At 47.0% G+C, this 27247-nt stretch overlaps 1 protein-coding gene across 1 annotated transcript in view; it reads left to right on the forward strand.

The window, feature by feature from the left end:
* The first annotated feature begins 3786 nt into the window (after positions 1-3786).
* LOC133143981 (cadherin-18) overlaps positions 3787-27247 on the forward strand; it is a 31068-nt gene continuing 7607 nt past the window's right edge. The window contains exons 1-9 of the mRNA XM_061266314.1: positions 3787-3909; positions 8998-9454; positions 16598-16892; positions 19015-19134; positions 23272-23439; positions 23507-23694; positions 23763-24016; positions 25212-25348; positions 26295-26419. Coding sequence (XP_061122298.1) covers positions 9218-9454; positions 16598-16892; positions 19015-19134; positions 23272-23439; positions 23507-23694; positions 23763-24016; positions 25212-25348; positions 26295-26419 — 1524 coding nt within the window. The 5' untranslated portion in view covers positions 3787-3909; positions 8998-9217. The remainder of the gene's footprint in view (positions 3910-8997; positions 9455-16597; positions 16893-19014; positions 19135-23271; positions 23440-23506; positions 23695-23762; positions 24017-25211; positions 25349-26294; positions 26420-27247) is intronic.

The following is a 27247-nucleotide window of genomic DNA, read 5'->3' on the forward strand; positions in this document are numbered from 1 at the left end:
ACACGATCGACCTCATCAATGATTCAAAAGGGGCGACGACACGCAAGCCGCTCTGGGCGTAGAAGAATGGCAGCCGACCATCGCATTCACCCGGACAGAATCGGAGTTGCCATCAGTTTCACAACCACCAAGAATTATCTATCTATCTATCTATCTATCTATCTATCTATCTATCTATCTATCTATCTATCTATCTATCTATCTATCTATCTATCTATCTATCTATCTATCTATCTATCTATCTATCTATCTATCTATCTATCTAGTATCTAGTATCTAGTATCTAGTATCTAGTATCTAGTATCTATCTATCTATCTATCTATCTATCTATCTATCTATCTATCTATCTATCTATCTATCTATCTATCTATCTATCTATCTATCTATCTATCTATCTATCTATCTATCTATCTATCTATCTATCTATCTATCTATCTATCTATCTATCTATCTATCTATCTATCTACCCATCTACCCATCCATACATCCATCCAATTGTCTACATTGTGATGGCCAAACAACCGAGCTAACCAGATGTCAAACACTGACCCAAACATCAACCTTGACCAATAATCCTAAACCCTAGTTCGCCCTGGAATCGAACCAACAACATGAAGCCCTCACTCTATCCCTAAACTGAATTTTAAAACCCAACCAATAACCTACGATCCAATCCCTAGACCCCAAATTAAAAATCTTAACCCAATCCCAATTTTGTCCACCCTTAATGAATTCACAAACACCACCTCACCCTCATCGAATATTCTCCCCAGTCCGCATAGCGACTCGCAGGGGTGCCCACCATGATCACATTTTCACAGCAAACGGATCACAAAACTCTCACCAAGCGCACACATCATGGTGGGAAATGTTGAGACTTGTGCCGCCCCCCCGCCTTCTCCCGCCTCTGGCAACGCTGCGGGGATCGTCCGTAGACACACCGCCATACTCTTCCCCTCCGTCCTTCCACATGCAACTCATTCGAAAGACTGACAGCGGTTACAAATCATTTCAGTTGATGTCCATTTTCTGAAGAAGCCTTTTTCTGGTCTCAATGGAAAGTAACAAGTTATTTGCATCCGCTCGGAACAACAGAGGCAATTAGCCCCGCGGCAGCGATTTTCATAGCTGTCGTCAACAAGTCGTCAGGTAAACCGTCGCGGGAGCAACCCTGCGATCGATAGTCGGCTAACCTTTCCGGTCTTGTTGTTGTTGTTGTTTTTTACCTTAATGGGGAGGAGGACTTGTGCGAGTGAGATCTTCTGGCGTGCATTAATAAATCATCTGCGGGATGGATCCGTGCGTGTTTAGTACCATCATCCGCCTTTATAGGCTTGTTTACTGTTCTAATAGCACTTCAGCGCCTCTCGACGGAGCCTTTGCCCGGCCGGCCTTTATTCAAGAGCTTTGTACTTTTTTAATGGCGGACTTCGGCAAGTTCCTCCCACTTGACCTGCCGACATAAAGAACGGGAACGTCGACGGCAGGAAAATCGCAACGAGAGCTGAAACTGCCGAAGATGGGGGACTGCAAATGAGCCGGCGCTGACCGCAAAAGAAGCTGCAGGAAAGATTATAAAGGCGGGAGGAGGGGGGAGGGAGAGTGGAAGTGGCTGTTTTCGAATTGGACAAGGCCACCAAACAAAACTCTTGTCCTCACTTCGTATTAGACAAGGCATTGGCCTGATACTTGAATGAATTTGTCAATCCGGTTGTGCGTGTTGCTATGGCAACGATGCGCAACCAACCTCACCCCCCCCCCCCCTCCCTTCCAATTGAAGTGGCGGCGGTCAGGGAAAGTGATGTCAACAATATAGAAACCGCACTTGCATTTCCTGGTGAAAAAACCTTAGCCTTTTACTCCGTCCCTCTTTGAGAGTCCAATTAAGCCATGTAGAAAGCGCGGGCGTTCATGTTCCGTTGCTCGTCCGACCGGTTGCCGTCAATCAATTAGTCAGCCAGTCGTGTCCGAGCCGCCTCCGTCGCCTTAGGCCAGCTGTTGAGTCTACCCGTGAATTCGGCCGTTCCTTTGCTCTGCCTCGCTGGATCCGAAGACTTAACTCCATGAATAATGAACGTTTCCCTGGAAAAAAGAGAAGGATGGAGAGGAAGGGAGGGAGGGAGGGGGGGAGCGAGGTCCTTAAGGAGCAACAGCATGATGGAGAGCAGGGAGGGGAGGGTAACTTGTTAGTGTTCCCTCATCAATTAGACCGTGGAGGAGAAATCAACAGGATGGAGAAGCGATGCGTCATGGAGGCGAAGAGGATGGGGGGAATCATTACAGAGAGCCGGGAGGGAGGGAGGGTAGTATGGGTTGGTGGTGGACAAGATCTATAAAGTAGAACGTGCCGGTTGAGGTTGTTGAGTAGACACTAAAGGCGAGCAGGAAGCGAGCCATCTTTCAGTACGACAAACACAATGTGAGCTTGTCATTGCACACGCGAGCAGATTCTCCGGACAACCACAACCTGATCTGAGAATGGCGCCGACCATTTCCGAGTTAGTCGAGATTGCTTTGAATCTGCGCAACTTTTGGCGGCTTGGTGCTAGTCGTGTTGACCTGCATTGCCGTTGCGGGTTTTCCTGTCGCTCTTGCATACCTGTGTCCATTTAGTTTTTTTTATGCGACATTGATGTGGCACAATTTCAGAATTCAATCTTGCTTTAGGGATTGACGGCGTGCTGATTTCTATATTCCCGCAATTACTAAAATTGTCACGCTTTGCGTAGGACGAGGACGACGAAGCTTTCAGCTCACACGGCGAGACCCGGCCTGTCGTTCTCACCCAACATGTTGACGCTCAAGGAGGGAAGTGTTTTTGTCAGCGGTTGAGGCGTTGTTGGAAATCAGCGAGGAGTGCCAGGCGTGAGCTTCAAATGCTGTTTACGCTTCCCGCGAACAGAAGCTCCGTAGGCAGTAGCGTCCGTACGTGATTGGATCGGGTTGTTTGTTTGCTTTTTTAATCTTCTCGCCATTGAATTGTCAGCGTATCTGTCACAGCCGGTTATTTTCTTCCACGGAAATAGATACGTTGGTGGGATGCGATTTTTATTTAGCAATTTAGCAAACAAGTAGACCAACAATCTCTTTTTGTAGATGTGACCAACGCAGAAACCTTCATGCATTAAATCAGACCCACTTGCTGAATAAATGCTCAGACAATTTTTTTTTTTTGGCATGCGGTGAGTTTTTAGTCTGCAGCAGTTGTAGTACCACAGCTGACCTGTGAGAGGCACCACCGTGCCACAGGGTTTGTAGACTGCTGGGAAATGCTCGCAGAAAGAGAAGAGAGTCAGGTTAGAGGGCGCTCCCTGAATGAGTAATTTTTTTCCACATTGCGGTCCGCCGTCGCAGTCGCAATGACAAAAAAAATCACACCTTACGAGAACAAAACAAAATTGGTTTTGGTGAACACTTGTGCACACTACACTACTGTATTTTTGCCTACTCTATTCCTTGATGTGCTACTCGGTGTAAAAAGTTTGTTTCGGAGCGTTTCCCTAAAAGTCTGCAAATTGGATTTTGTGTGTGCGTGCGTGTGCGGAAAATTAGAAAGGGATAACATATCATTTGCTGATCACTATCTCATATCATCACGTGTTAACAGAGAAAGCGACGAGCAGATGAGGGAGGAGATAAAGGAAGAGGTGAGGGAAGATGAAGAGGAGGAGGTGAGATGGAGAGAAGAGAGGAGAGGGAGAAAGAGGCGGGGCTTGAGCGCCGATTGACGCGAGAGGCGACCAGTGAGGAGCCGCAGGAGCCTCTGGCTGGACTCGCTCGTCCCGCAGCCGCCATCCGCGCGCGCACACACGCGGGGAACCAGGCAGAGGACCACCGCAAACAGGGAGGTGATGGACAATACCCTGAGGGGGGGCGTCTTCTGGCTTTTTAGGCGGGACCTCGCTGAGGTAAGTTTATTTTCCCAATATTTCAAGTTTTTATACGCGTGCGTCTGGGAATAAAATCCAAATGTTGCGCGGGAGAACTTGAGGGATGAGGAGGGCAGTGCGCACTTTTCACACCTCATGATGATAAAAGCAGACGCCCCTCATTCTCGTCCTCAGAGTGCGCGCACGCGTGTGTCGAAACGAACGAAAGGTGGGATGCTGACCGCGGTTGCTCGCGTGGTTGGTTGGTTGTGCGCGTGCACGTCGGGAGTTGGAAGATGTCCCACGTCAATTGCTGCATGAAACCAAAGAAGAGTGAGTGAATGCTGCAGCCTCCACTGCAAAGGAGAGAACGCCTCAGTGGGTCTGCGCGCGCGCGCACGCGCTCAACCGCCGTCCCCGGTAAATGTCACGTTGATTGGTTTCCACTCGCTCGTGCGCGTTTCGGCGCAGCACGCAGAGGAGTTTGGTGACTTTGGCGAACGTGTTACATGTGCGCGGACACTCATGCGCACCGCACGCACACAGGACACTCCATTAGGTACACCCGCATCACATCGCAAATTTTGCCTTTGCAAAGAGTCGGTATTGGAGGTTGAGGCTTTTTGTTAAGGCAAAAAAAGAATTCAAACATGGCATTGACAACATAAAAGCAGAACAATCACGTTCAAATCGCATAATCGCACCTTTGATTCGCACTGTGCACAAAATATTATGTAATGTTAGTGTGAATGCTGAAATGTTCAATATAATGGGAGGAATGGGTGTGATTTTTAGATACATGTGACGGTGACGCCATCCATCCCACCAAAATAATCGGAACAGTTGCTTTTAGTCACATAATAGAGATTTAATCAATGCCTGCGCAAACAGCGTTTTGTTAAGAGCTTTAGGCATTCAAAATATTTGCATGACAATTGTTGGGTTTGATGGGTTGGGTTCGGGTTTTGCAACAAAAGGCTTGATTTCATAGCTCAAGCCTTAATTGCTTTGTATTCATTAAAAAAAGCATAATCATAGAACAGAAAATTAACAATTGCCTCACTGTCTCATGTGCTAATCGAGCAGCCATGCTAGCTTGCATTAGCATCACTAAGATTAATTTACAAAAATGAACTAATTCCCAAACTTTTCTCTGTTCAGTTTACTCATGTGTGAGTTTGGGCGAGTTTGCCAATCCATCAGTTTGCCTTTAAAATGCTGGTTGGCAATTTTTTTGTTAGAATAGACAAAATTCACGCAAATTCATGGGGAGAGTGAGGGATACTTTTGGCAATTTTATTTACTTTTTGGATTCCAAATGTTCACGTTTGACTTTTCCGACGCTCGAACAAAGATGTCAATGGTAGAAGATAATCAATTGATTGTGTCATTGACACCCCACCGCCCCAAAAGTTTTGAATTCCCTCTTGATGTGTTTGATGTGACTTATTTCCTTGGCACGGAAATGCCACAAGATGGCGGCCAAGCGCTGCTCACGTCGCCACGATCAGCAAATATTTGAGCAAACGTACTGGCGCCACATCTTCAACTCGCTAAGATCTGCACTGAGGGGGTCAATCAGCAAGACGGCCTCTATTTCTCCTTTCTTGCTTCTCCTTTTCACATCTGCAGAGAACGATCGTCTTTGACATGAACGGCCCTTTTGACTCGGCTCGCCCTTTCTGACAATGTGGGAGATCTTTTGTGAGCCGGCGCGCTGATATAATCACCCGTGAACATTCTCTTGCCTGCAAAGGCCGGCGGGCTAATTAGAGCCCTATTAGGCTTAACCAAGGCAAGGCAGGATGGAGTTGGACGAGTAGACTTGGAGAGTGGAGACTTGCTGAGCGCCGGTGACGTGTGGGAGGTAAAATGTTACGCCGGTGTCGCAACGAGCTTATCCCATTAGTTTTGCTTGCGCGCCCGAGCTGCCGCGAAAAATTCATTTCACTTGACTGGCTTCAAAATCGTCAATCGTCTATGCTGGCGACGTCTACCTGTTGCTATTCTTAGCGGCTAACGTTAATTTTGTGTCCTGACGTTCACACAGAGAAAATTTGTGAGTAGATTGAGATGGTCATCAAATCAGTGGTGGGAATTCCCTGCATATTTGTAGTTTGGTTGAACAGCAAACCACCGGAAGGGTCTGGCTGAACTTGAAAGAGCACGACGGGGAACTCCCGCTTAGTTGTTTCGGTAGCAACGAGCCGAAAATCTGCAAACTGTTGTCAGGCAGAACGGAGTCAAGCAATCTGACAAGGAGATCTTCAGCCAGCAAAGCTCAACCATTGACTCCCTATACGGAAAGAGGACAGGATGGCCACCAGAGAATGCACGTCACGGCACACGGCGGTTATCAGTTCCCATTTTACCGCAACCACATCAAAGGTTTGAATCATTTGGGAAAATCTGCCGAGGCATAAGCGGCAGCACTTGTCCAAGTCGATGGCTTTCATGTCTCTGCTCAAAAGGGGGCATGTTAGCACGCTGTCTGGGGATCTCCAAGCTGTGACGCTTCTTTTTTTGTTGGAATTGCATTCTGGAGTTCATTCCTGGGGAATCGCTGCATTATTGGTTCTGTGCATTAATGGGCGTGCCCCGTTGGGTCGCTGCATCGTGGGAAGAACGCATCAATGCATTACCGGAGTCAGTTTCTTTTCGGATCGATGCGTCACGAGATTTGAGGCGTAATGGACTTGTACCTCTCTGCGTTTCGTCTATTTACAGAGCGGAGACGCCCGTCACCTCAATCCGGTGTCAATGGACTCCGCTTTCAATTTGGCAATTTCTGATTGACATGGCGACAAATGACACTATTTGTTGAATTTGTCTCTCTGGTAAATGTCAGTCATGCAAACTCGCAACTGCTTTTGTTTTTTACTCACAACTAAACCAAGGAGCCCCGGGACCATCCGCCGTCGGGTCGATACGGCTCCGAAGCCACGCTGACCGATGATCAATGACGCCAGCGTGTAAACAATACGTGGCGGCTCCATTTTAACACGGAACTATTAGTGTCACGTAAACAGCACATGCTGCTGATGAGCCTCCTCGCTTTCTCTCTGCATAATTGCCCCTCCCCGTTTTTTTTATAGCTTGATGTGTGTCTTTTCCAAACATGCAAAGTGAGACACAGCCCGACGCGCTGCATTAATAGTTAATGTCCTAAGAGATGAGCCTCATTGTGTTTTTTGTGTCTCTCATTGCAATTGAGGCCTTTTAAATGACTTAAAGGATTTGCCGTCGTTATGTAACCGCAGCACATAGCTGCTCGCCATTCTGAAAGCGTGAAGACGTGTCCAGCGTGTTTGTGTGTGCGTGTGTGTGTTTATCAATTTCAGCACTCCTCCGGTCCAGGAGAGTGAGAACTATTGCATAAACTGCTCATTTTCATGATTTACATGTTTCATTTCCTTTTTAAGAGCATGAATAAATTGGATTATGTGGTGGTGTCGTCCCAACGCAGCAGAGGCGGAAAATTGCAATTATCAACAAATCACTTGAGGAAGGAAATCATCATTTAAAAAAAACTCTTCACGAGGATTCCGCGTATCCATTTTCAATAGTGCTGATTCTGTAACGCTGCTCAGTAGGAGCCAATGGACACGATCTATTGCGGGGAAAAAAAGGTCTAGTGCTGATCCAAAACACAACCCTCTTTTGAAATTTTTATTCCAAACCTTCAAACTGTAGTTCTGCCCTATAATCGGAATGCTTAATTTGCAAACGCTAACCGGAAATTCCAACCCCATAGACATCCGGTCTTGTCTAGTAATCTTAATCTCAGTTGATTTCCTGCAAATTACGGTTTTGAGCAAGCAACGTAGCGCGGCACAACGCCAATCAAACCTGTCACTGGCCGCCCGACTGGCACTCGACACGCAAGAACGAACGGAGGCGGTGTAATTGGAGCAAAGCCGGCGCTCCGTAATAGGGCGTGGGAGAAGCAGCGAGCGCCTGCACTAATTCAAAGATGGCCGAGGGCGACGATGGCGATCAGGATGAGGATGATGAGAGCCAGTGAGGGGCATCCACTCCCTACTCATTCCATCCTTAGTCCAGTTCAAACGACAATGACATATAAGACGCTGGACTGAGCTGTTATTTCCTACCAGTGTAGCCAACGTCTTAACTCCTTCACTGGCAGCCATATTTTAAAAAATCCTACAAAGTTGCTTGTTTAATTATTGAAGATGTCATCCTGACCCAGAGAGAGGTTCCTGCCATGTGAGATGATGCACATGATGATCCAGAGGTGCACCTTCACATGGCCCAGAATAGCAGGTGTGATGTTACACCTTGGATCAGGTTCTGGAAGGACATTTCAAAAGCAAAAAAATCCTAAACTTCTACCATCCATCCCCGAAAGTGTTAATTGTCTCATCAACCCTTCTCCGCCGCATGCGAGGTGTCGGATTAGCGGGCAAAAGGCGGGATTTGGGTGCCGCTCTACCTTTGCGGACGACAATCCGGACGCAGATTACACGTGTTGTCGAGTGTTTATCCCCGGCCGCTATAATCCCACGCAATTTACCTTCCGTCAGGCCGCAGCTGGCGTCGGCAAATGGGCCTTCAACAGGCGAAGCGGCGCCTCCTTAACGTCGTTAACAAGTGTCATCCGGGATTAGCCGTGGTGTTTAAACCAAAATCTAATCAACACATATATGAATTATTTATAAACACAGGGAAATAATTCAGCCATTATTGCCGAGCAGCGTGTGGCGGTTGCAGATTACGTAGCAGTCGACATTTGTATCTCGTGACAAAATAAATATTATAATACACAATATTTTTCCAAAAGAAGCAAAGAATTACCATATCAAAACAAATTCTGCATCAACAACATTCTACTGACAATGATTTGTAGTTTTTGCTTACTGATGCCGTTTGATGATGTCACTGTCCATTATTATGGGATGCAAACATCAACAGCCTTGGCGCCTTACCTTTAATAGAGTGGCGTCAGGGATCATTTGATGAATGACCTTGGCCGCAAGCCATCAGCCAGCGAGACCCAAGATCTCGGACATCTTCACTAGATACCGCCGCGCCGGGTTCGTGACAGTCCATGAGATCTGGACGAGACTTGGATGAGCAATCGTGTGTTTTTTTTGCTCTCTCCTGCAGGATATCCATAATGCCGTCTGGGATTAACCGTTGACGTCATCTGGGAAATTCCATAATGTAAAAAGTACTTTTTGGACCATGCCCTCTCCTGGATTTACTAGGACCGCTCTTCTCCTCGTTGGGATTTAAAGTTTTGCCTTGGGAGAGTTGGGCAGCGGTGGCGGCCGCGCGGAAATTTGGCTCTGGGAGCGCCGGGCTAATCTTTGGAGACGCCACCGCCATGAGGATAGCCGGCGGCACGGGTGGGCTCTACCCCGTCCTGGTGGTCTGCCTCTGCTTCATCCAGAGGGCCCACGGGGCCAGCCACCACCCGCCCATCAGGGCGCTGGCCCGGAACCAGAGCAAACTGGCCAACGGGGAGACGGAGGTGCACCACAGGCCCAAAAGGGGCTGGATCTGGAACCAATTCTTTGTTTTGGAAGAACACATGGGGACAGAGGAGCAGTACGTCGGAAAGGTAAGCCTGAAAGCTTGAATCTATTTGAGTAGCTAACAAGGCTACGCTAACTAACGAGGCATTTCTCTGTCTACGAGCCAGTTGTCGCCATCACCATGCAGGAATTGTCAATCACGACACGTACATCCTGCACTAACAGCCCCGAGTGCTTTGTGCGTTGTTTCGGCAGATTTATTTCGAGGGCCAGAAGACTTGCGATTCGCTGACGTCTTTTGTTTTTGTAGAAGTGGCCCGCACGCTGTGCTCAGGTAGCTTGTCAGCATATTCCACCTTCTTCTCGTCCTGTGATGTGGAAATGCGACTCCGCTTTGTCGAGCTTGTCATTAGGACGAGCGGCAGAATAGCCATGTTTTATTCCGCATGATTAATGAAGTAGCTCCTCCACGTGATTAGAACCCGGGAAACAAAGTCATGTTTGCGCTCTCGCTGGCAAACGAAGCAGAGGACATCGACATTGCTCGGAATGTCATTTCCAAGTTGTCCGCGGCTGTGCTGGAAAGACACTCGTGGCTCCTGACTCGGGCTGGCGAACCACGGGGAGTCGCTTAAGTCCTCTTGCTTTGCAGATTGCTCGCCCTTATCTTCACCCAAATGTGAAAATGTGTTTCTCCACTGCACTGATCATTATTGGAGGCGCTCAGGCGCAGGCTAATCCCCTCAACTGCGCCGCCAGAGCCGGAGAGACAGCACAGCCATTGCACATATGTCTGTATTCCAGCACGCTTTGAAAGCCGGGAAGAAAGAAAAGCGGCACCATGTGCTTGGCAACTATCACTTTGCGCCTCAAAAGTCTGTTGATTGAATCGACGGATGCCGGGCATCCTTGCCAGCCGGGGAAAGCCGGAAAGGAAGCTGGAAGCCAGTTTTTTGTTAACGCCATGGGAAGCGCAGAGAAAATTCAGGTTCACCACAACAAGCCAATTTAATTCAGGAATCAACATTGAGTCAAATTGTCCTAATGCTTTTGCAGCCAAAATAACTGCCAGGTCAGTGTGAATAGTCCAAAAACAAAATGAAACATCAAAAACATGAAGCAGGGGTATTCACGTTTATCCACAAATGCTTTGCCAGAGCCGTGCAAAAGCCCGCAGTGGATACAGCCATTAAAAAAAAAGAGGACATCGAATTGCATTTTGGCCAATCAGTCCACCCGTGTTCAGCTAATTGCCGAAAAAAAAGGAAACACGACAAGATTGCTGACCAATGTTCCCAAAATGAGGACAAACGCGACATCAGCTTTGATGTAAGACTTGCAAGGTTTGGAGTTGGCTGAGTCAGCGCTGGCCACTGTGAGGTTTTTTTTTGTCTTGTTTTTTTTAACATGCCGCGAGCCTCGACAAGCTGGCTCTGCAACTCACTCTGCGGTCTGCCGCTCGCTGACTAAGTCCAAGCTGCGGTTTCCCAAAACACTCTGCAATCACACTCCCGAGAATTGACGGCGCAGCACCGGAAAAAAAAACATTGTGGAAGACTGCCGACCTTGTTCACCACACTTCCACTTATTTATGTTAGCTCGCCAGGCTAGCCAAAAGATAACCCCAAATTTAATTTGCGAGCGGGTTTCACATATGTGAGGTCGAAAAAAAAAAACAATTGAGCCACTTTGAGCACAAACCTTATTAAGGAATCAATTTGACATGCGTGTTGACATAGACGAGGCCTCCAGATGGTGAGCGCAAATAAAACAGAGAGGAAATCAAAAGCTAACGATGTGAGCCGCCGCTTGAGTGGCCTGTGGGGCAAGAGGACCCTCAATTAAGCCAAAGATTGCTTTGGCTACCAAGCCGAGCTTTCTCCTGTTTGTTTTGAAAGCTCCGTTTGCCCTTTTGTTTCCGAGGCGAATACGCATTTCCGTCAATGATTGGCAAATTTCGGGCCAACAAATGGCGCCGCTCGACTTTACAGTCAGTCAGTGGTTTTGATGTGCGAGGAAAAATCTGAATAGAATGACATTTCCTATCGCCTCAAAGTGGAAATGGGAATTTCCTCATCAACACCCGCCCGCATTGTGCATCCAGCCTCTAAACGCTGATTTAAAATTCTCTTTCTTCTCGCAAAACGCATCAAGTCCTCGCGAGTCACTTTGTTGTTGCGGAGAAACTCAAAGGGTGAAGAAGATGGGCTGCCACCGGCACCCAGCTGAGATTTGCGACAAGGAACAAGGGCCTCCTCCCCCTCCCACTCCCCTTCTCTTCCTCCTGACGTTTCCATATGCGCAGCCAAAACACAAGTACTTTTTTTCTTCATCTTCTTGTGTTGTGCTGCGTTGCCCCCCTTGCACACGCCGCGATGTGACAGTTGCCTGATTCTGTCACAGGGCAACGCGTTTGAAGACGTATGAATAAAACATAGCCGGCACCTCCTCGGCAAGGAACACGAGACAAGACGGAGGGCGACGCACCTCACCCGGCGGGACTTTAGTTACTTTAGCAACACTGAAACAAAATTTAAATCCCAAGAAGACAAAATCAAATCCAAGCATAACTCTGCGTGCTTCTTCTGCCCAGATGATTCATTTTAGGAGGCAGATTCAGCATTTCACTTGCTCAAACGAGTTTTTGCCAGTTCCAATTGTGTTTTTTGGAGAAACGTCTGCCAGCTTGGTTCATCCGCCCGACACCGAAACACGCCGGCTCGGTGACGGAGCTGTCATTCCCCAAATGCATCCGGCCTCCCCTGAAAGGTGTCAGTGGGGATTAGGGGACGCCTCGTGGGGATTAAAAATGTTCTTGACAGAATGGCCGCTTCACTTTGCTTCTTGGTGACGGCCCGCTGAGCGACGGTAAAATCGTGCAGGCAACATCTTCAAAGTTGTGCACACACTTTTTGCCTCCCCCGTGTCAACCCACGCATATTTACCAAACTCCATTTTTGTCTGGATGTGTTGCTCCACCGTTTGTGTAAATATCCCATGGGACGATTAAAGGAATCTCTTATCTTATCAAGCACTGTATACACCTCTAATAGGAAGTAATATTCCTCTAATGTGCCAAAATTGCTTTTGCACTGGACATAGACTCAAAACTGAGAACGTCTTAGGAAGAATGAAGGCTTGCCGTCGTTTTCTTCTGTCTGGTGCCGATAGGAACATAACTGAGTATGTAACAACCTCATTATGGCGACACGATGACTCATCTCGTCAGTGCAAGCGGCAGACGATGATCGCGCTCGTCCGTCCTCTCTGTGACCCTCGGACAGACGCTCATTTGTGGCCGGCCACAAGCCCGGGCTTAGCGTGAGGGCGGCGAATCAATTGCGAGCCAGCCGCCGAGACGTCGGCGAGCCGATTGAGAGGCGGCGATCGGACAATCGACGTGGAAAGCAAGTAATTAAATCTTCTTGAGGGAAGTGGAAGAGCTGAAATAAATCAAAAGTGAAGCCACTAATTGCAAATATGAAGACATCGTACGTATCCGCAAAAAGCTCGCCCCACCCTTTTCTTTACTCTTAATAAACACGCTACGGCATGACATCTGAGCAACAAGGACAATGTGATGGCAAAATCGGATATTTCCAAAGAATTTGGGAGTACCTATAGCAGACAGGTGTCAAACTCAAGGCCCGGGGGCCCGCCACATCATTTTATGTAGCCCGCGAAGACAAATTGTGCATCAAATTTGTCAGTTTGTTTTGTAGCTTTTACTGTATATAATATGAGGTGCTTATACATTTATTTGGGTTGACAGTCATAATGGCCCTACGAAAGAAGCTATGACTACAATGCGGCCCGCAAAAAAAATGAGTTTGACACCCCTACCATAGCAGTATGTAGCCTGTATGCACTTCCATGGCGACACCAGCCAGGCAAAAAAAAAAAAAAAAATCCGACATCATGAAAGTGACGCTCTAACTGCGGTCATCTGACTCATCTGTGAATCATCATCCTGTTTGGTATCAAACATCCCTTGGTCAAAATGATCCACAAAATGTGTGAGCCTTGTGGTCGCGTTTCTTGAATGATGACTCTGAAATGACGCCTCTTAAATTGTCACTTTACAGCTAAGTGCTTTGCAATTCTACCCAATCATATGTTGTTGTCCAGCAATCCAGTTTGTTGAGTCGACTTTGAGTCGTAAGCCCGGATCGGCCATTTTTATGGCCTACTTATCCCTTTTTGCGACTGAGGCGCTGGCGATGATGCCGCTTTACGAGAGGAAATAACGGCGGCCGGCGGAGAGTAGATTCACCACGCACGTGGATGAGACAGATGGCATCGATCAGAAGCGCAGATGACGACAAGCGTCCGGCCGGGTGTTTGGCACCATGGCGAGTTTGAAGCGAAGGAAGTCGGATAAGTGAAGGTCGCGGAGGATTTGATCTCGTCGTCATCATTTTGAGGCGACCGAGCAGAATTTGCAAAGTGATGTTATAGTGGCCAAATCTAATCAAAAGTCATCGTTCCGTCTTAATTCCGATAGATCCTGTTCTATCGGCTCAAATTGTTCCCTTTTTTATTTCCTCCTGTTTCTCTGCAATGACTTTATATCCCCATTGAAAGCTAATAACATTCCGCTGGACACTTGTGAAATTTTCCGCATGAGCAAAATTAATCACCCACATGTCAGGCTCCCTGCGCGGGCCAACGATCGGCGGGATTTAAAAGAATGCGGCAGAAAGTTAGCCGCCGGTCCATTTTGCTTTCAACTGTGATTAAGGACGTAAACAAGCACAGTGAGGTCAGACTCATAAGTGCGCTTTTGGGGAATTGTGAGAACGCAGCGCACCACCGCTCATGATGACTGGCGCTAATGACTAGCTGTAATGACTAATGCGAATGATTAGTGCTAATGTTCCTTACTTGTTAAATAACTCTGATTTGGGGGAGGGGGGTCTCATCAGTGGGCCCGTATTCCCAATTTGAAAAGAAAGTCAAGCTTACACACTTGAAGTCAAAAAGAGGAAGTTCAGCAGGCAACAATAGCCAACAAAGTTAGCCCGAGAAATAAAAGCGAGGATGCTACTGTAACGTTAGCCAGCTAGCATAACCACAAGGCACCGCTCGTTCAACTTGAGTACCGTTAGCATTGGTCAGTGAGCATAACTATTTGCTTATTTGTCAGGAACACGATGTAACATGACCCAGGTAGCCTTGGGCAGCTAACATCATCGTGTAGTCCCTTTATTTTCCACTTGCTTGGACATGACCACGGTGCGCAGGTGACTCAGCCTTGGAGGCACCGCCTGGTTTGCACCTCCACGCTGAGCCGAGCCGGCAGCCAAAGTAGTAATTACTCTCTCATCTGGCCCTCCGTCACACCATCTTGCTGCTTTTCGCTCGCCTTCCCCTCTTTCCTCCTCTAAGTGCCTTTCAAAGAGTGAGGAAGCCTCAAGTTTGATCTCCAGCCCATGAATAATTTACGCGGGCCGCACCAATGTTTATTTTCCGGGCCCTCCAAAGACTCGCGGGAAGCTCGTTAGGGATGAGACGGAGGTGCGTGGCGAGGAGCCAAAAGCGCCACCAGGAAGAGAAATGCACCAGCATGTTTGAAAAGCCACATATTTCATGTCCAAATAGAGAGCAGGCAAACTTTGCCGCTCCGAGGCTTTGTTGCATTTTTAAAGCAGAGGGGCCGAGGTATTTGGACACGAGTAAAAAGTTCAAATCTTTATTTGTTTTCAAAAGAAATCATTTTGTGTTTTTTAATTTATAATCCATTTAGCCCCATGAATTCAACTAAAATACCAAAAAGCCTCCAAATGTAAAAAATGGAATGTTTGTATTTAATTTATGTGAAATAATGAAGCCATTTCATTAAAAAGTGGTCAAAGTACTCATGCCAATTCTTGGCGCATCTTGGCAAATTAAAAAACGGCCCATGGGCCTTCTGCAGCCCGCCCCCGTTCGAGACAGTTTAGGGAATAAATGCATTCATCCTGTGGTATCAATTAGAGCACAACTTTTCAATAAAGCCCCCTAACACGACTCCCCGAGGATCGTCTGCGTGCATGAGAGACAGTCGAGTACGGAGCAGTGTGTCGTCTCAGCTCGACGTCAGCAGAATTATTTGTCGGAAAGGTGCTGCGGGGTGCCGCTGAGTTGACGCCGTAAAAACAATAAAGCAAAGGGACCCACGCAACTAATGCGGCTTCACACTGGCTCATTTAAATAATTTCTTTCTTGCGTTATCTTCACGATTAAAATCTGTTGCCAGGTGTCTTATTAACACTAAACCCCCAAAGAAAGATTTCTTGTTGAAATCAGGAAGTTTGGGGAGCCCCTTCTCACATACAGTAATCCCTTGTTTATCGCGGATAATTGGTTCCAAAAACCGCCCACGATAAGTGAAATCCGCAAAGTACGGTCACCAACAAGAAGTACTGGGCAGGCTAACGAGTTAGTGGAAAGATGCTAATTCGTGATCGTGCTAACACGCGAAAACGGACTTCTAAAGGAATGAAAACGAACGTTTGGAGCGATACTACATTGTCCTAAAGGTTAGACACGTTTCCTCAATTTAGACATTTTATTTTGACTTTTAAATTATTTTTTAACTTGGGAAAAAAATCTGCGATGTAGTGACGCCGCGAGTCGCGAGGGATCGCTGTAGTACAAAAGAAGCATTTGAACCCTCTCTATTTCACTTTGAAGAGAAAACGGCCACATTCTCCTGACAATCCAAAACGTTGCTCGCGAACTTGAGGAAGAGAAGTCCGTGTGGCATTTTTAAACGGCAAATTTTTCACACCTGTCTTCACAAATCCATCTACTTGTCAGTTGTAAGCCTCGTGACAGCTGCTGCTCACTTTTATAAGTAAATTTACTCACGTTGCCCATATAAGTACAACGGGCAGGCCGGTGTGTCATTTCATAATGGATATCAACCCTTTTGTGCTTTTTCTCTATAGATTTTGTGACTTTGGCATCAATTGTGTCCAATTTGATGTCAATAAAAACAAACTTGAGTCCTGGTGGTTGTCACTTAATAACAGCATCATCTGTAAGAACGTCGGATTTGAGGAGAAAATGGACGGTAGGAGCAGAAAGTGAATGAGCTCCAATGAGCCCTTGGAGGCTCGACTTGTAATCTGGAGCTTCAGAACCATCAAAACACTTCTCATCCTCAAAGTTGAGCCGGACAGACTTTTGTGCTAGCAAGGTGGCGTGCATCTTGGACTGCTTGTCATTCTATTTTCCCCTTGCAGCTTCACTCGAACTCGGACAAAGGCGACGGGACTGTGCGCTACATTCTGAGCGGCGAGGGTGCGGGGAGCATCTTCCTGATCAACGAGGTGACGGGAGATATCCACGCCACCAGGAGCCTCGACCGGGAGAAGAAGTCGCACTATGTGCTACACGCGCAGGCCCTGGACCGCCACACTGAGGAGGCACTGGAACCAAAGTCGGAATTCATCATCAAGGTCCAGGACATCAACGACAACGCTCCGCAGTTTCCCGACGGACCCTTCGCCGCCACCGTGCCCGAAATGTCCGATGTGGGTAAGTCAACAGAAAATGGATTGTTGCGCAAGTCGGAATAGTAGTTTCAAACAAGTCGTTACCCGATTTTTGACTTTCTGGACCTGAGTTTGCCACTTCTGCAATTCAGGTACTTCAAGTCTGCCTCCAGTCCCAAATCTGAAAATGTGTCAACTTCAGTGAGTCTGGCTCCGATTCCAATCATTAGCCCGTCTGTGGTTGTTGATGCTTGCACTCAGTTTGAGAGCTGAAAGCCGTTGCGGGACGTAATTGGCCAGCCACTCTTCGTGCCTCCCGAATGGGAAGACCTTTGGAAAGCACTCTAACAAAGGGAGGAAGTCCAAGAAAAGCTTGCCCCCACCTCGCATGCCTGGTGTGGCGAACGCATCTATTTTTTATTCTCCTTTTGTTCTTTCGTAGCGGCCAACAAAAGAGGTCCTCTTCTCGGTCCAGCGGCTTCATCGCCTCGTAGCGAATGGCGTCCCACGTTGTACGAATTTTTAAAAGCTGCACTTGCCACTATCCCTGCAAAGCAGCCTCAAAATACACAGCGAGGAAAAGTGAAAATGTGTTTCTTAAGGGCTTTGAGAAGGAATTGGAGGAGAATGGAGGTGGCAAACATGACGCAGTCTGTTTTGTTTTTAAATAAGAATTTCATGCGTTGACGGCATGCTGTGAATGCCTCCTCTAGAGTAGACCTTATATTTCTTGTTATTCTGTGTCGCTGAGCCTTTAAATCTTCCATCTGTCCGTGGCGGTGCAGATCACACATTGCATAGCAAGTTTTTGTGCTCACAATGCAGTCATTATAAAAAAAAAAAAGTTCCGGAACCACTCTGATGGCAATTCTGTTGAAGTAAACTCCTTGCCGGGTGTCTTTATGATGACAGCCGTACATGAGGACGCCAGGAAATGGAACATTCTATAAATGTGGTGATTGTATTGAAAGAGGGATTAGAACGCAACCTTGAGGCACACCATTTTGAGTGTATTCAAACACGTAAGTGTACCTAATGTTGTGGCCAGCATGTATCTTCCTGCTCCAAGTGGCAGTGTAGAAATGAAGCCACGCTGAGCAAATGTCTATTAATTATGCAAACATCAACAAAGCCGCCGGCGCTCTGTTAATATACAGTCGATACGTGGCAGCGCGCTCTCGTGTGTATTCGTGCAGACAAGGCGACAGCGGCTCCCGTGTAAACTCGCAGCAAAAATGCTGCAATGGCTCTTTTCGTGTGAAATGCGTTTGTCAACATCCGCAAACAAATTGCAACGCCAACATCAATTTGGGATTGGTTGGGCATCCAGGAGCAAAATCTCCTTTCTCATTTGTTGGCAACCTGCTCCGTCCTTGACTCTCGCTCTAGTCTTCACAAGAACGATTCAAGACTTGCGTAATATCCTTCTGCCAGTGGCAAGTCACTTCACTATCAAAACACACTCGACAAGACAATTTTGGCGTTGCGGTCGAGGCGTCAAGGAACGAGCAGTACAGAACGTTGCAACCACTTCCACCCCATGTGCTCGAGATCTCGTTTGCATTTGCTTGTGACTTGTTAGTTTGCTTCCCCCCATCCCGTTGGATTCCCCTTGACTGTCGGTGGCTTCATGCTAGCTAAGCTAACCGAACCGGTGGTAGGCCGCTGATGACACAAGGGAGGAAATCAAGGGGCATGAAGGGGGAGGTAATTAGCTGCGTCTCCCCGGCCAATGCTAATCTCCGTGACAGTAGCTGCTCTTAATCGTGCGTCTCCAATGCCTTTCAGGAGATGCAGACATTGGGGCGTCTCACGTCTTCCGGGGTGAGCTCAGGTGCTAATGGCTGCTCGGCTATGTCACGCTTTTAGCGCTTAGCTCAATAAAAGTGGGCGAAAACGACTCTGGCTGGAAAACAACCTGTTTGTTGGAAACCATTGATGGACAAAAAAAAAAGAAATCGGTCTTGGCATTTCAAGATTACAAATAGGACACAATGAACAGGTTTCTTTGGTGTTGCAAGAGTCCATTTGATTGATTGATTGATTGATTGATTGATTGATTGATTGATTGATTGATTTTTCGGTTTTTTTATTTATTTATTTATTTATTTATTTATTTATTTATTTATTTATTTATTTATTTATTTATTTATTTATTTATTTAGGCACGTCAGTGCTGCAGGTGACAGCCACCGACGCGGACGACCCCACATACGGAAACAGCGCCCGCATCGTCTACAGCATCCTCCAAGGGCAGCCATATTTTTCCGTGGACCCCAAAACAGGTAAGATAGCTCAACAGTACAAATGTGTTCAGACCAAAGTAGATATACTCGTAAACAGTTAATAACAGTGTGAGCATTTGAGTGTCCTCAAATGTAGGGAGAAAAGGTTCAGCGTCCTCAGAAAAAGAAATAGCCAATAAAAGTACAAAATTGAAGCCAGTAAGAAAACTATTTGTACTTTGTGACTTGCCGCCAGCACCATCAGAAAGAAGCTCAGGATGAGACCTCGGCTGCAGTGCTACACCGAGCACAACAATAATAAATATAATTATATAAAGAACCTTTTCCAGCCTGAGAGGCAGATTTTAAGTGGCGAAAAGCAGCAGGAGCCCAAAAAGATGTTTTTGTGCGCAGAAAAGCGATTAAATGTAAATGGCGTCCTTAAGTGGCTGCCGACTGTGCGACGTGAAAAAAAGCATCGTCACCAAGCTGCCTCTTTGTCATGTCTGCCGTTAAAAAGATGAAAAAGCGCGGCCGACAAAGAAACAAGTGGTGGTTTTCCGGATCAACCTGACCGGCCGCACTCGGGAGCTCACCTCTCATGCGTAGCCATCGCTTTCCATGACTCCTTTGCATGCGCTGACTCAACGACTAGTCCGAACCGTAATTCTCGCTGGGGGCGTGCGAGAGACTGGGCACGCGATGGAAGGCCAGCTGCACATTGCACACGCACACACACACACACACACACACACACAAATAGCCTGTTGTTTTTGCCACTGGCCATCCACCCTCATCCCTCAAATTAGCACGCATGGAAGTATACAAGAAGATGCGGAGGAGGAAGTGGAGCTTGCGTGCCACTTTGTTCTCATCTTGACGCGACCTCTTCGTGGCATCCCGTTCCTCGCCTTGGTCCGCTTTGAAATTTGATGGACAGCAGCATGTTGATCCAACTTTAAAAAAGTCTCAAGCTTCAGCTTTCACAAATTCCAAAAGTCGTAGCAAACATCACTTTCAAGCAAGTCACTCGGTTGAAGGCCAATCAGAAGCCACATCATCAAAAGGCTCTAGTTGAAAAGACGACCGACTTTGGTGCGGTGGTAGCTCGAAGCCATCATTGAAAATGATTGCACCCAATATTGATCCAGACTTAGTTCATCTCACCAAAACACTTGCATTGCGGCGACTCCGTTGTCACGTAATACGTCTTCATTTAGCCGGCCGCGTGTTTCTTAATGTAGCTGAGTCACAAAGATGTTCTTGCCTCACTGTGACGTTCATTAAAATTTTAAAAATGTCGCAGATGCTTTGCATAGTTTTGTTTATTGCCATGTCAGACATTCTGTGTAATTTAGTTTTGTCAAAATTGAATTTTAAAGCATTTGCCCACCATATGGAGTAGCTATTGTTGTTCATGCTAATAAGCTAGTAGCCTCTTTGCTAATTGGCCTTAAGGAAGTGCTTTGTTTGCTCAGCACGATTGTGCCCTACTCAAGCTGGTTTCAAGTCATGAAGTCTGACTCAGTCTTCATTCCAAATTACAACCCAGAATGCAAGGCAACTTGCACAATGATCAATAAACACAATTACATCCGTCTGAAGCTGCCGGTCATCGGCTTGTACGCTTCCTCACGGCAGAAGCTCATCTTCTCTTCTCGGAGAACCACCCCCCCCCCCCCCCCCTCCCCGAGGCCTCCCGCCTCCTAAATAGGCTAATTTCTCTGCTGATCTGGGATTTGCCCGCGTACAAGTTTACCGAAGGATCTGACACAGATGGAGGCCGCCACACTTTGCCTCAAGCATCGAGCTGACGTGCTATCAATCAACCAACTTTTTTTTTTTTTTTAAGGATGTCATACCATGCGAGCCCTCGATCGTGTAAAGCTAAAAAAGAACTTTGATTGCCATCTCGCTTTAGCCGCCAGGGCGCAACACCCACGGATAACGTGGAATTGGACGGGCCGGGATTTCCGAAGACGGAGATTGAAGGGCGCTTGGGTAATCTCCTCTAATCCTTTTTGTTCACCCGGGAGATTGTCCTGCTTTAGAAGTTTGCAGCCAGACAAAGAGGTGGATGGCGTGATGGTATCAGCGTTAATAGAGCAGGGAGGTTGGCTAAGAGGCTAACCACCTCGCTACGTCAAATTGGCCCCGATTCAAGCGAGTCGACTCCTTCTCAATTATTTTCTAAATGAACCCACGGCCCTCGGCAGAGAGCTTGTGGGCGGCATCAGTGAGTTCAAAGCTCACGTTACCTTGTTTCCATCCTCTGTGAAAACTACAAGGGCGCATTGTGGCACAATTCCGCTTCAGTGAAACGTTTTTTTGTTCAGCAAAGGCAACGGCTGGCAGAATCGATGTCCATTTCTTTCTGACGGCATTTGTTCTGTTTTCTTTCTGTTCGCTACGAATAGACTTCCAACGCTGTTAGCTAATAATTAATGGGAGTCCATGCTGTTTCTTGGCATTTCCATTCTCGAATGTGTGCAGCTCCAACTGCGTCTTAGCATTTGGAACTTTGCAAATTTGTTCCTCTAATTCAGTGGTTCTTAACCCTGTTGGAGGTATCAAATCTTGCCAGTTTCATATACGCATTCGCTGAACCCTTCTTTAGTGAAAAATACAATTCTTTTTTTCAAATTCAAGACATACCGTATTTTCCGCACCTAAAAACCTCCAATTTTCTCAAAAGCTGACAGTGCGCCTTATAATCAGGTACGCCTTATATATGGCCATCATTGAAGGTGTGTCTTGTGCCTTATAATCCGGTGCGCCTTATATAAGGACAAAGTTTTAAAATGGGCCATTCATTTAAGGTGCGCCTTATAATCCGGGCCGCTTTATAGTGCGGAAAATACGGTAGCTGTTTTTTACTGATGCACAGAATGAGCCATGCATGAACTAACAACACTGACTTCTACCGTTGCCTTTGCGAGATTAGTTCAGATATGCGTCATCACACGATAATCGATTGAACCCAAGTTAAGAACTACTGGTCTAATTGATTAATTGGTTTCGTACTTTGGAGGCAAGAAAGATTGTGAGTGCCGTTTAATGCCAAAAAATGGCCGTGTGCTTTTCTATCATTGGTCGAGATCCTGCCGACCGGTGACGCAGCGTAAACCATGAGGTCATGGGTCACTGTGCATGCAGTTAATTAGGTCGGCAGCTTCTGGAGTGCACGGCCGCACTGTGATCATAATGTTGTGAGGAGTGGAATAAATAAAGAGGCGGAGAGAGAGCGAGAGAGAGAAAGACAATTACAGTCTTTTGAGCTCAGGTGTAATAGTTGTTCTTTTTGAAGACCATAATGCGGAAAATGACATGCTCTTAAGAGACATGAAACACACAATACATCCTCCATTACGATGAAAAATGACCAGGCAGACACTCAAAAGGATGCCAGAATTGAGCGGATGTTGACATTTCCATCCTGAATGAGTCAAACAAATGCACAATAGAAGAAAATGTCCCATTAGAAGGTATTTGTTACAAAAATCATCATTTTGGGATCGAGTCAATGGGTAATATCAAGCTCACAAAAGGAATAATATGAAAAAAAGAATCCTAAAAGGGGGACTGACATGGTTTTGACATTTATGACCTGGAGTTTGCCGAGACGCGAGTGTAAGGAGGCCGTGAATACACCTGCTGCAGATGAATTAAGGCTCTCGCCATGAAAAGCCTCAAACAGAGCTCGTGAAGTGCACCGCTAAATCAAGGCAGCGTCCGCTTTTTGCACTTTCTCTCTTAGAAGGATTTCTTTTTCCAACACGTCTACGTTAGTGTCATTTTAAATGTGAGCCACGGGTAAAAAGATCAAAATAAAAGTCCTGCATTCAATGCTGAACAGTCATCGAACGTCACGAAACACGAGGCGAAAAGCCTTTCCGAGAAAGGATGAAGGCGGCTGACTGCAGTGATTGTATTTCATTTATCTTTGTTGATCTTGCTTGTGCTTCAATTCTAATTACTGAAAGTATGAAAGCACTCAGCGGAGCACACTCGCTAAAACGGTGAGATGCACCTTTGAAATTCCACCAGGACTTTATTGTACAGAATGCAACAGAATATCTGTGAGTCAGGACCACAAAATCAAAAAATAGGTGAATTTCAATTCCAGCAATTGAAAAGTGACAGATGGTTATCGAATTTGCAAGTGAGATACGACAATCGAGTTTTGTTTTGTCGTAGGGACCATCAGGACCGCCTTAGCCAACATGGACCGGGAAGCACGAGAACATTACATCGTGGTCATCCAAGCCAAAGACATGGCGGGCCAAGTCGGCGGCCTCTCCGGATCCACCGTGGTCAACGTCACGCTGACCGACGTCAACGACAACCCGCCAAAGTTCCCGCAAAGTACGTACGTCGTCCCAAGTTGCTCCGACAAGGAGACCCCGTTGTTACGTCCGATCTCCATCCGCAGAAAATTATCAGCAGTACGTCCCGGAGTCGGCTCAGGTCGGGAAGCCGGTGGGCAAGATTAAAGCCAACGACGACGACCTGGGCGTCAACGCTGACACCAAGTACAGCATCATCAACTCGGAAGGGGCCAACATGTTTTCCATCGGCACTGACAAGGACACCAAAGAGGGAATTATCACCCTCAAAAAGGTACATTTCTTTGGATTTTGTTCCCCAATCCGCTGAGCACGTTTCAAGCTTCAATCTCGCCCCGGCAGCCATTAAACTACGAGAGGAAGAAGACGTACACGCTCCACATTGAGGGAACCAACACACACACGGATCCTCGCTTTTCCTACCTGGGCTCCTTCAAAGACATGGCCATGCTCAAAATTACCGTCGGGGATGTGGACGAAGCGCCTGTCTTCTCTTTGGATTATTATATCATGGATGTGTACGAGAACTCGCCCGCCGGCACGGAGGTGGGCGCCGTCACGGCCCGGGACCCCGACAGCAGGAACAGCCCCGTCAGGTCAGACTCGAGTCCTTACTCGCATTACCCGACCCTTCTACCTCCAATATAGAGTCGAAAACAACATTTTTCAAAATCTCCAACCTGACCTAGTTCCTTACCTGAACCATAACCCCAACCCCGGGAATCGGAAGTAATTCTCATGCATTCACCTCAAATTGGTCATGCCAATCTCTGAACACTGCCATGAAAGACTTGCACTTCCGTACTCCCATGAATATTTCCGTGAATGATTTCTTTGTTTCGCGGTCGAAGGAACCGCGGGCGATACAACTGCTTAGCACATTTGTATGCGCTCTAAATTCGGGTTTGTGAGGCGGCGCAAATGGAAGAGACAGATAGCGGCCCCGAGGCGGCGGACTAATCCGAGGTGTCGCTACGCACAGGTATCTGCTTTTTTGACACTCGTGCATGCGTTTCGCCCGCAGCATCCAGCCGCAACGTCGCTAATGAGGTGACGTGCTGCCGCCGCTATTCTGCGGATGGCTTCACAGCCTCTTGGAGAAGGCAAACTTTCCAAATAGAAAGGGTCATCTATTGCTTCTTATTTGAAGGCCTCCCGGAAGTGACCTTTCTCTGCCTGCTTATTAACTTGGGGCACTTTGGCGAGCTCCACCGAAGGATTCCAAATGTGACCTTGAGCATCTAAAGTCCCTTTTCACATTTCCCCCGCGGTATCGCTGTTGTCTCATCCCGCAATGGCGGGCTCAAGGCCGCTTGGCAATTTTCTGGCTTGGTAGGCGGTGTCAAACGTTCTTGTCCGAAAGGAGATATAACTGTCTTTAAGTCTCACGCAATCTTCAATGTCATGACAGTCAGGGTGGGGACGGTCTTTGAAAAGACTTCTACCCATTGCACGGTTACGTCCTTCTAGTTTTGGTGCCTGTCTGGCTCAGGCCAAAATTGGACATCCTGATCATGTATCAAGTGTGAAAGCCAAAGAGTGGATCTGAGCTATCTGGCAAGTGATCCTGTCTCGCTTCGGTTTTGGTCTTGTGGAAGTGAGCTCTGTCTCTTTATCAGTACACGCCACTGTGACTCGCTCGGCACTTTGAGCTGGGCTACCCTACAATTGTTTCGGCATCCTGTCAAAGGGTGTGAAAGGTGATATGCTGCCCTTTGCCTCTTTCTTCTCAAATCGACCGACTCGAACGAGATGGCAGAGTTCCGATGGCTGACCGATTGATGTGTTCAGGTATTACGTGGACAAAAAGGAGGCGGAGCCAATCTACTTTCGCATCGACGAGATCAGCGGCACCATCAGGACTACGCAGCCGCTGGATCGAGAGGACACGGCCTGGCACAACATCACCGTGATGGCCTCGGAGGTCGGTAGGTACCCGGCGGGTAACACGCCGCTCGCGCACTCTTGATGCAACGTGATGATGCAATCACCAAAGTGGGTAAATATGGACAATCTGAAGCGTGAAATTTTCAATTGCCTTTCCTGAGGATGAAGCGCATCATTTACACATTGATTAGAGTGCATTCATATGAGATCAGGCGAACTCCTCTTGATAATTGACTAGCAAAATCAAATTAGTCCCAATTGTCCAATGTCCTTTCATACAGTAACAATTAATTAAATGAAAGCAAGCCCCCGCTAACTTTAGCTATCAGATAACTTGTAATCACAATTAGGCAAATCCCCTGCCAAGAAACACAGGTAGCGCATGCTAATGTTTCATTATCTTCGCCGTTGCTCATTTGCATGCGGCCAGGCGCCTCGGCCTAAAAAAAGGAAGCCCGTCTGTGAGTAAAAATGTGTCAAAGAAGCCTCAGGTGCAAGCTCACAAGTGCCAATGTAATCATGTGCTAAATGCAACAGCAGCACCGGCGCGAACGACCTTGGTCAAAGAAAACCACAATGAGCACACCAGGAAAATGATGTTAAGAAACATTTTCTTCACTTTTTCCCTCGCGTTGAAGATTACGGTCATGATAGGAGGCAGGTGTGACATTCAAAAAAATATCACAGCTAAGACACGATGGAAAGTCAGACACAGTTTACAGGATCACCGAAGGCGCGGCTAATTAATTGACGTTTCTTGAGTCTACAAGAAGGCCCGCTGTCACGTTTTGCTAAACAACTCCAGGAACGACAAAGCCACCGAGGGAGGTTTGAGTCCCATTCTGTCCATTTTCACTTTAGCTTAGCGATCGCCACTCATCTGCCTCGCGCAAATATCAAGGCGGCCATCTTTTAGCGTCCAGGATGTTAGCGCAGCATGCTAACGATGGCACGGCTTGAACTTTCTTGCCTTGCTCTTTGTGGCAGACAATCCAGGGCTCCTCAGTTCCATCCCAGTCACCGTGCAGGTGCTGGACGTCAACGACAACGCGCCGCAAGTGGCCGCTGCCGACGAGGAGGTCGTCGTCTGCGAGGGCACCAGGGCTGGACAGGTGGGTGTTGATCTTCAGCCGAGGCGGCTCACTGTTTTTTCGTTTTTTGGGTCAATTTGTTAAAATCAAGTTGTCTTGCGGCAAATATTTCAATTTGATATTTTTGATCTGATCCTAAAATTAAATCCTGAGTATGGGGGGATAAAAAGGCTAACTAATAATGATCTTGTTTGTTTTTAAATTGCCAATGAAAATGGGACAAACAAATGACACAAATTCTGGCAATTGAAGCTCCTTCCAATTTGCTCTAACTGCTGCTTGAGTCATTTGAATTAAGCTTTTTTTTGTGTGTGTCTCCTTTTCTGGAGATAGAGAGCAATCAGTCACACGAAAATGGCTAAGAGGCTGCCGGAACAGAAAGACTAAAAATATGAAAACCTCATTTCTAATTATTTGAAGCTAGTTGGGGAGAAATTTGAATTATAGTTTGCGCTAAAAGACGCAGCGGCGGCTTTACTGCAGATTAAGTGCGAGGAATGACAAAAGCTCGGCTGCACTCGTTCAAGAAAGCGAACGGCGCTTTGTGTGTTTGCCGTCACGCAACGTGGAACCTTTTTGCGGGTTCATTAAGAAGATAGCCGCCATCAATTTTTCGCAACCTGCCGTTCAACCGGAAAAAAACTCAATGATGAACAGAGGCCAAACTAACCAGTAAAGCCACCTTCAAGATGGCGTTTGTTAGTCAATCACAGATGGTAGAACTCCGAATTGGACGGGAGATTTGCAAAGATAAATCTGAGAGGAAGCAAGCAGACCTCTCACTTAAGGAAAATAAACTCAGCCGGCGGCTTGTTTCTGTCCCGAGGCGGCTGCCACCGGTTGTCACCA

Source organism: Syngnathus typhle, linkage group LG19 (genome assembly GCF_033458585.1).
Source record: "Syngnathus typhle isolate RoL2023-S1 ecotype Sweden linkage group LG19, RoL_Styp_1.0, whole genome shotgun sequence".
In the NCBI taxonomy this organism is placed as follows: Eukaryota; Metazoa; Chordata; class Actinopteri; order Syngnathiformes; family Syngnathidae; genus Syngnathus; species Syngnathus typhle.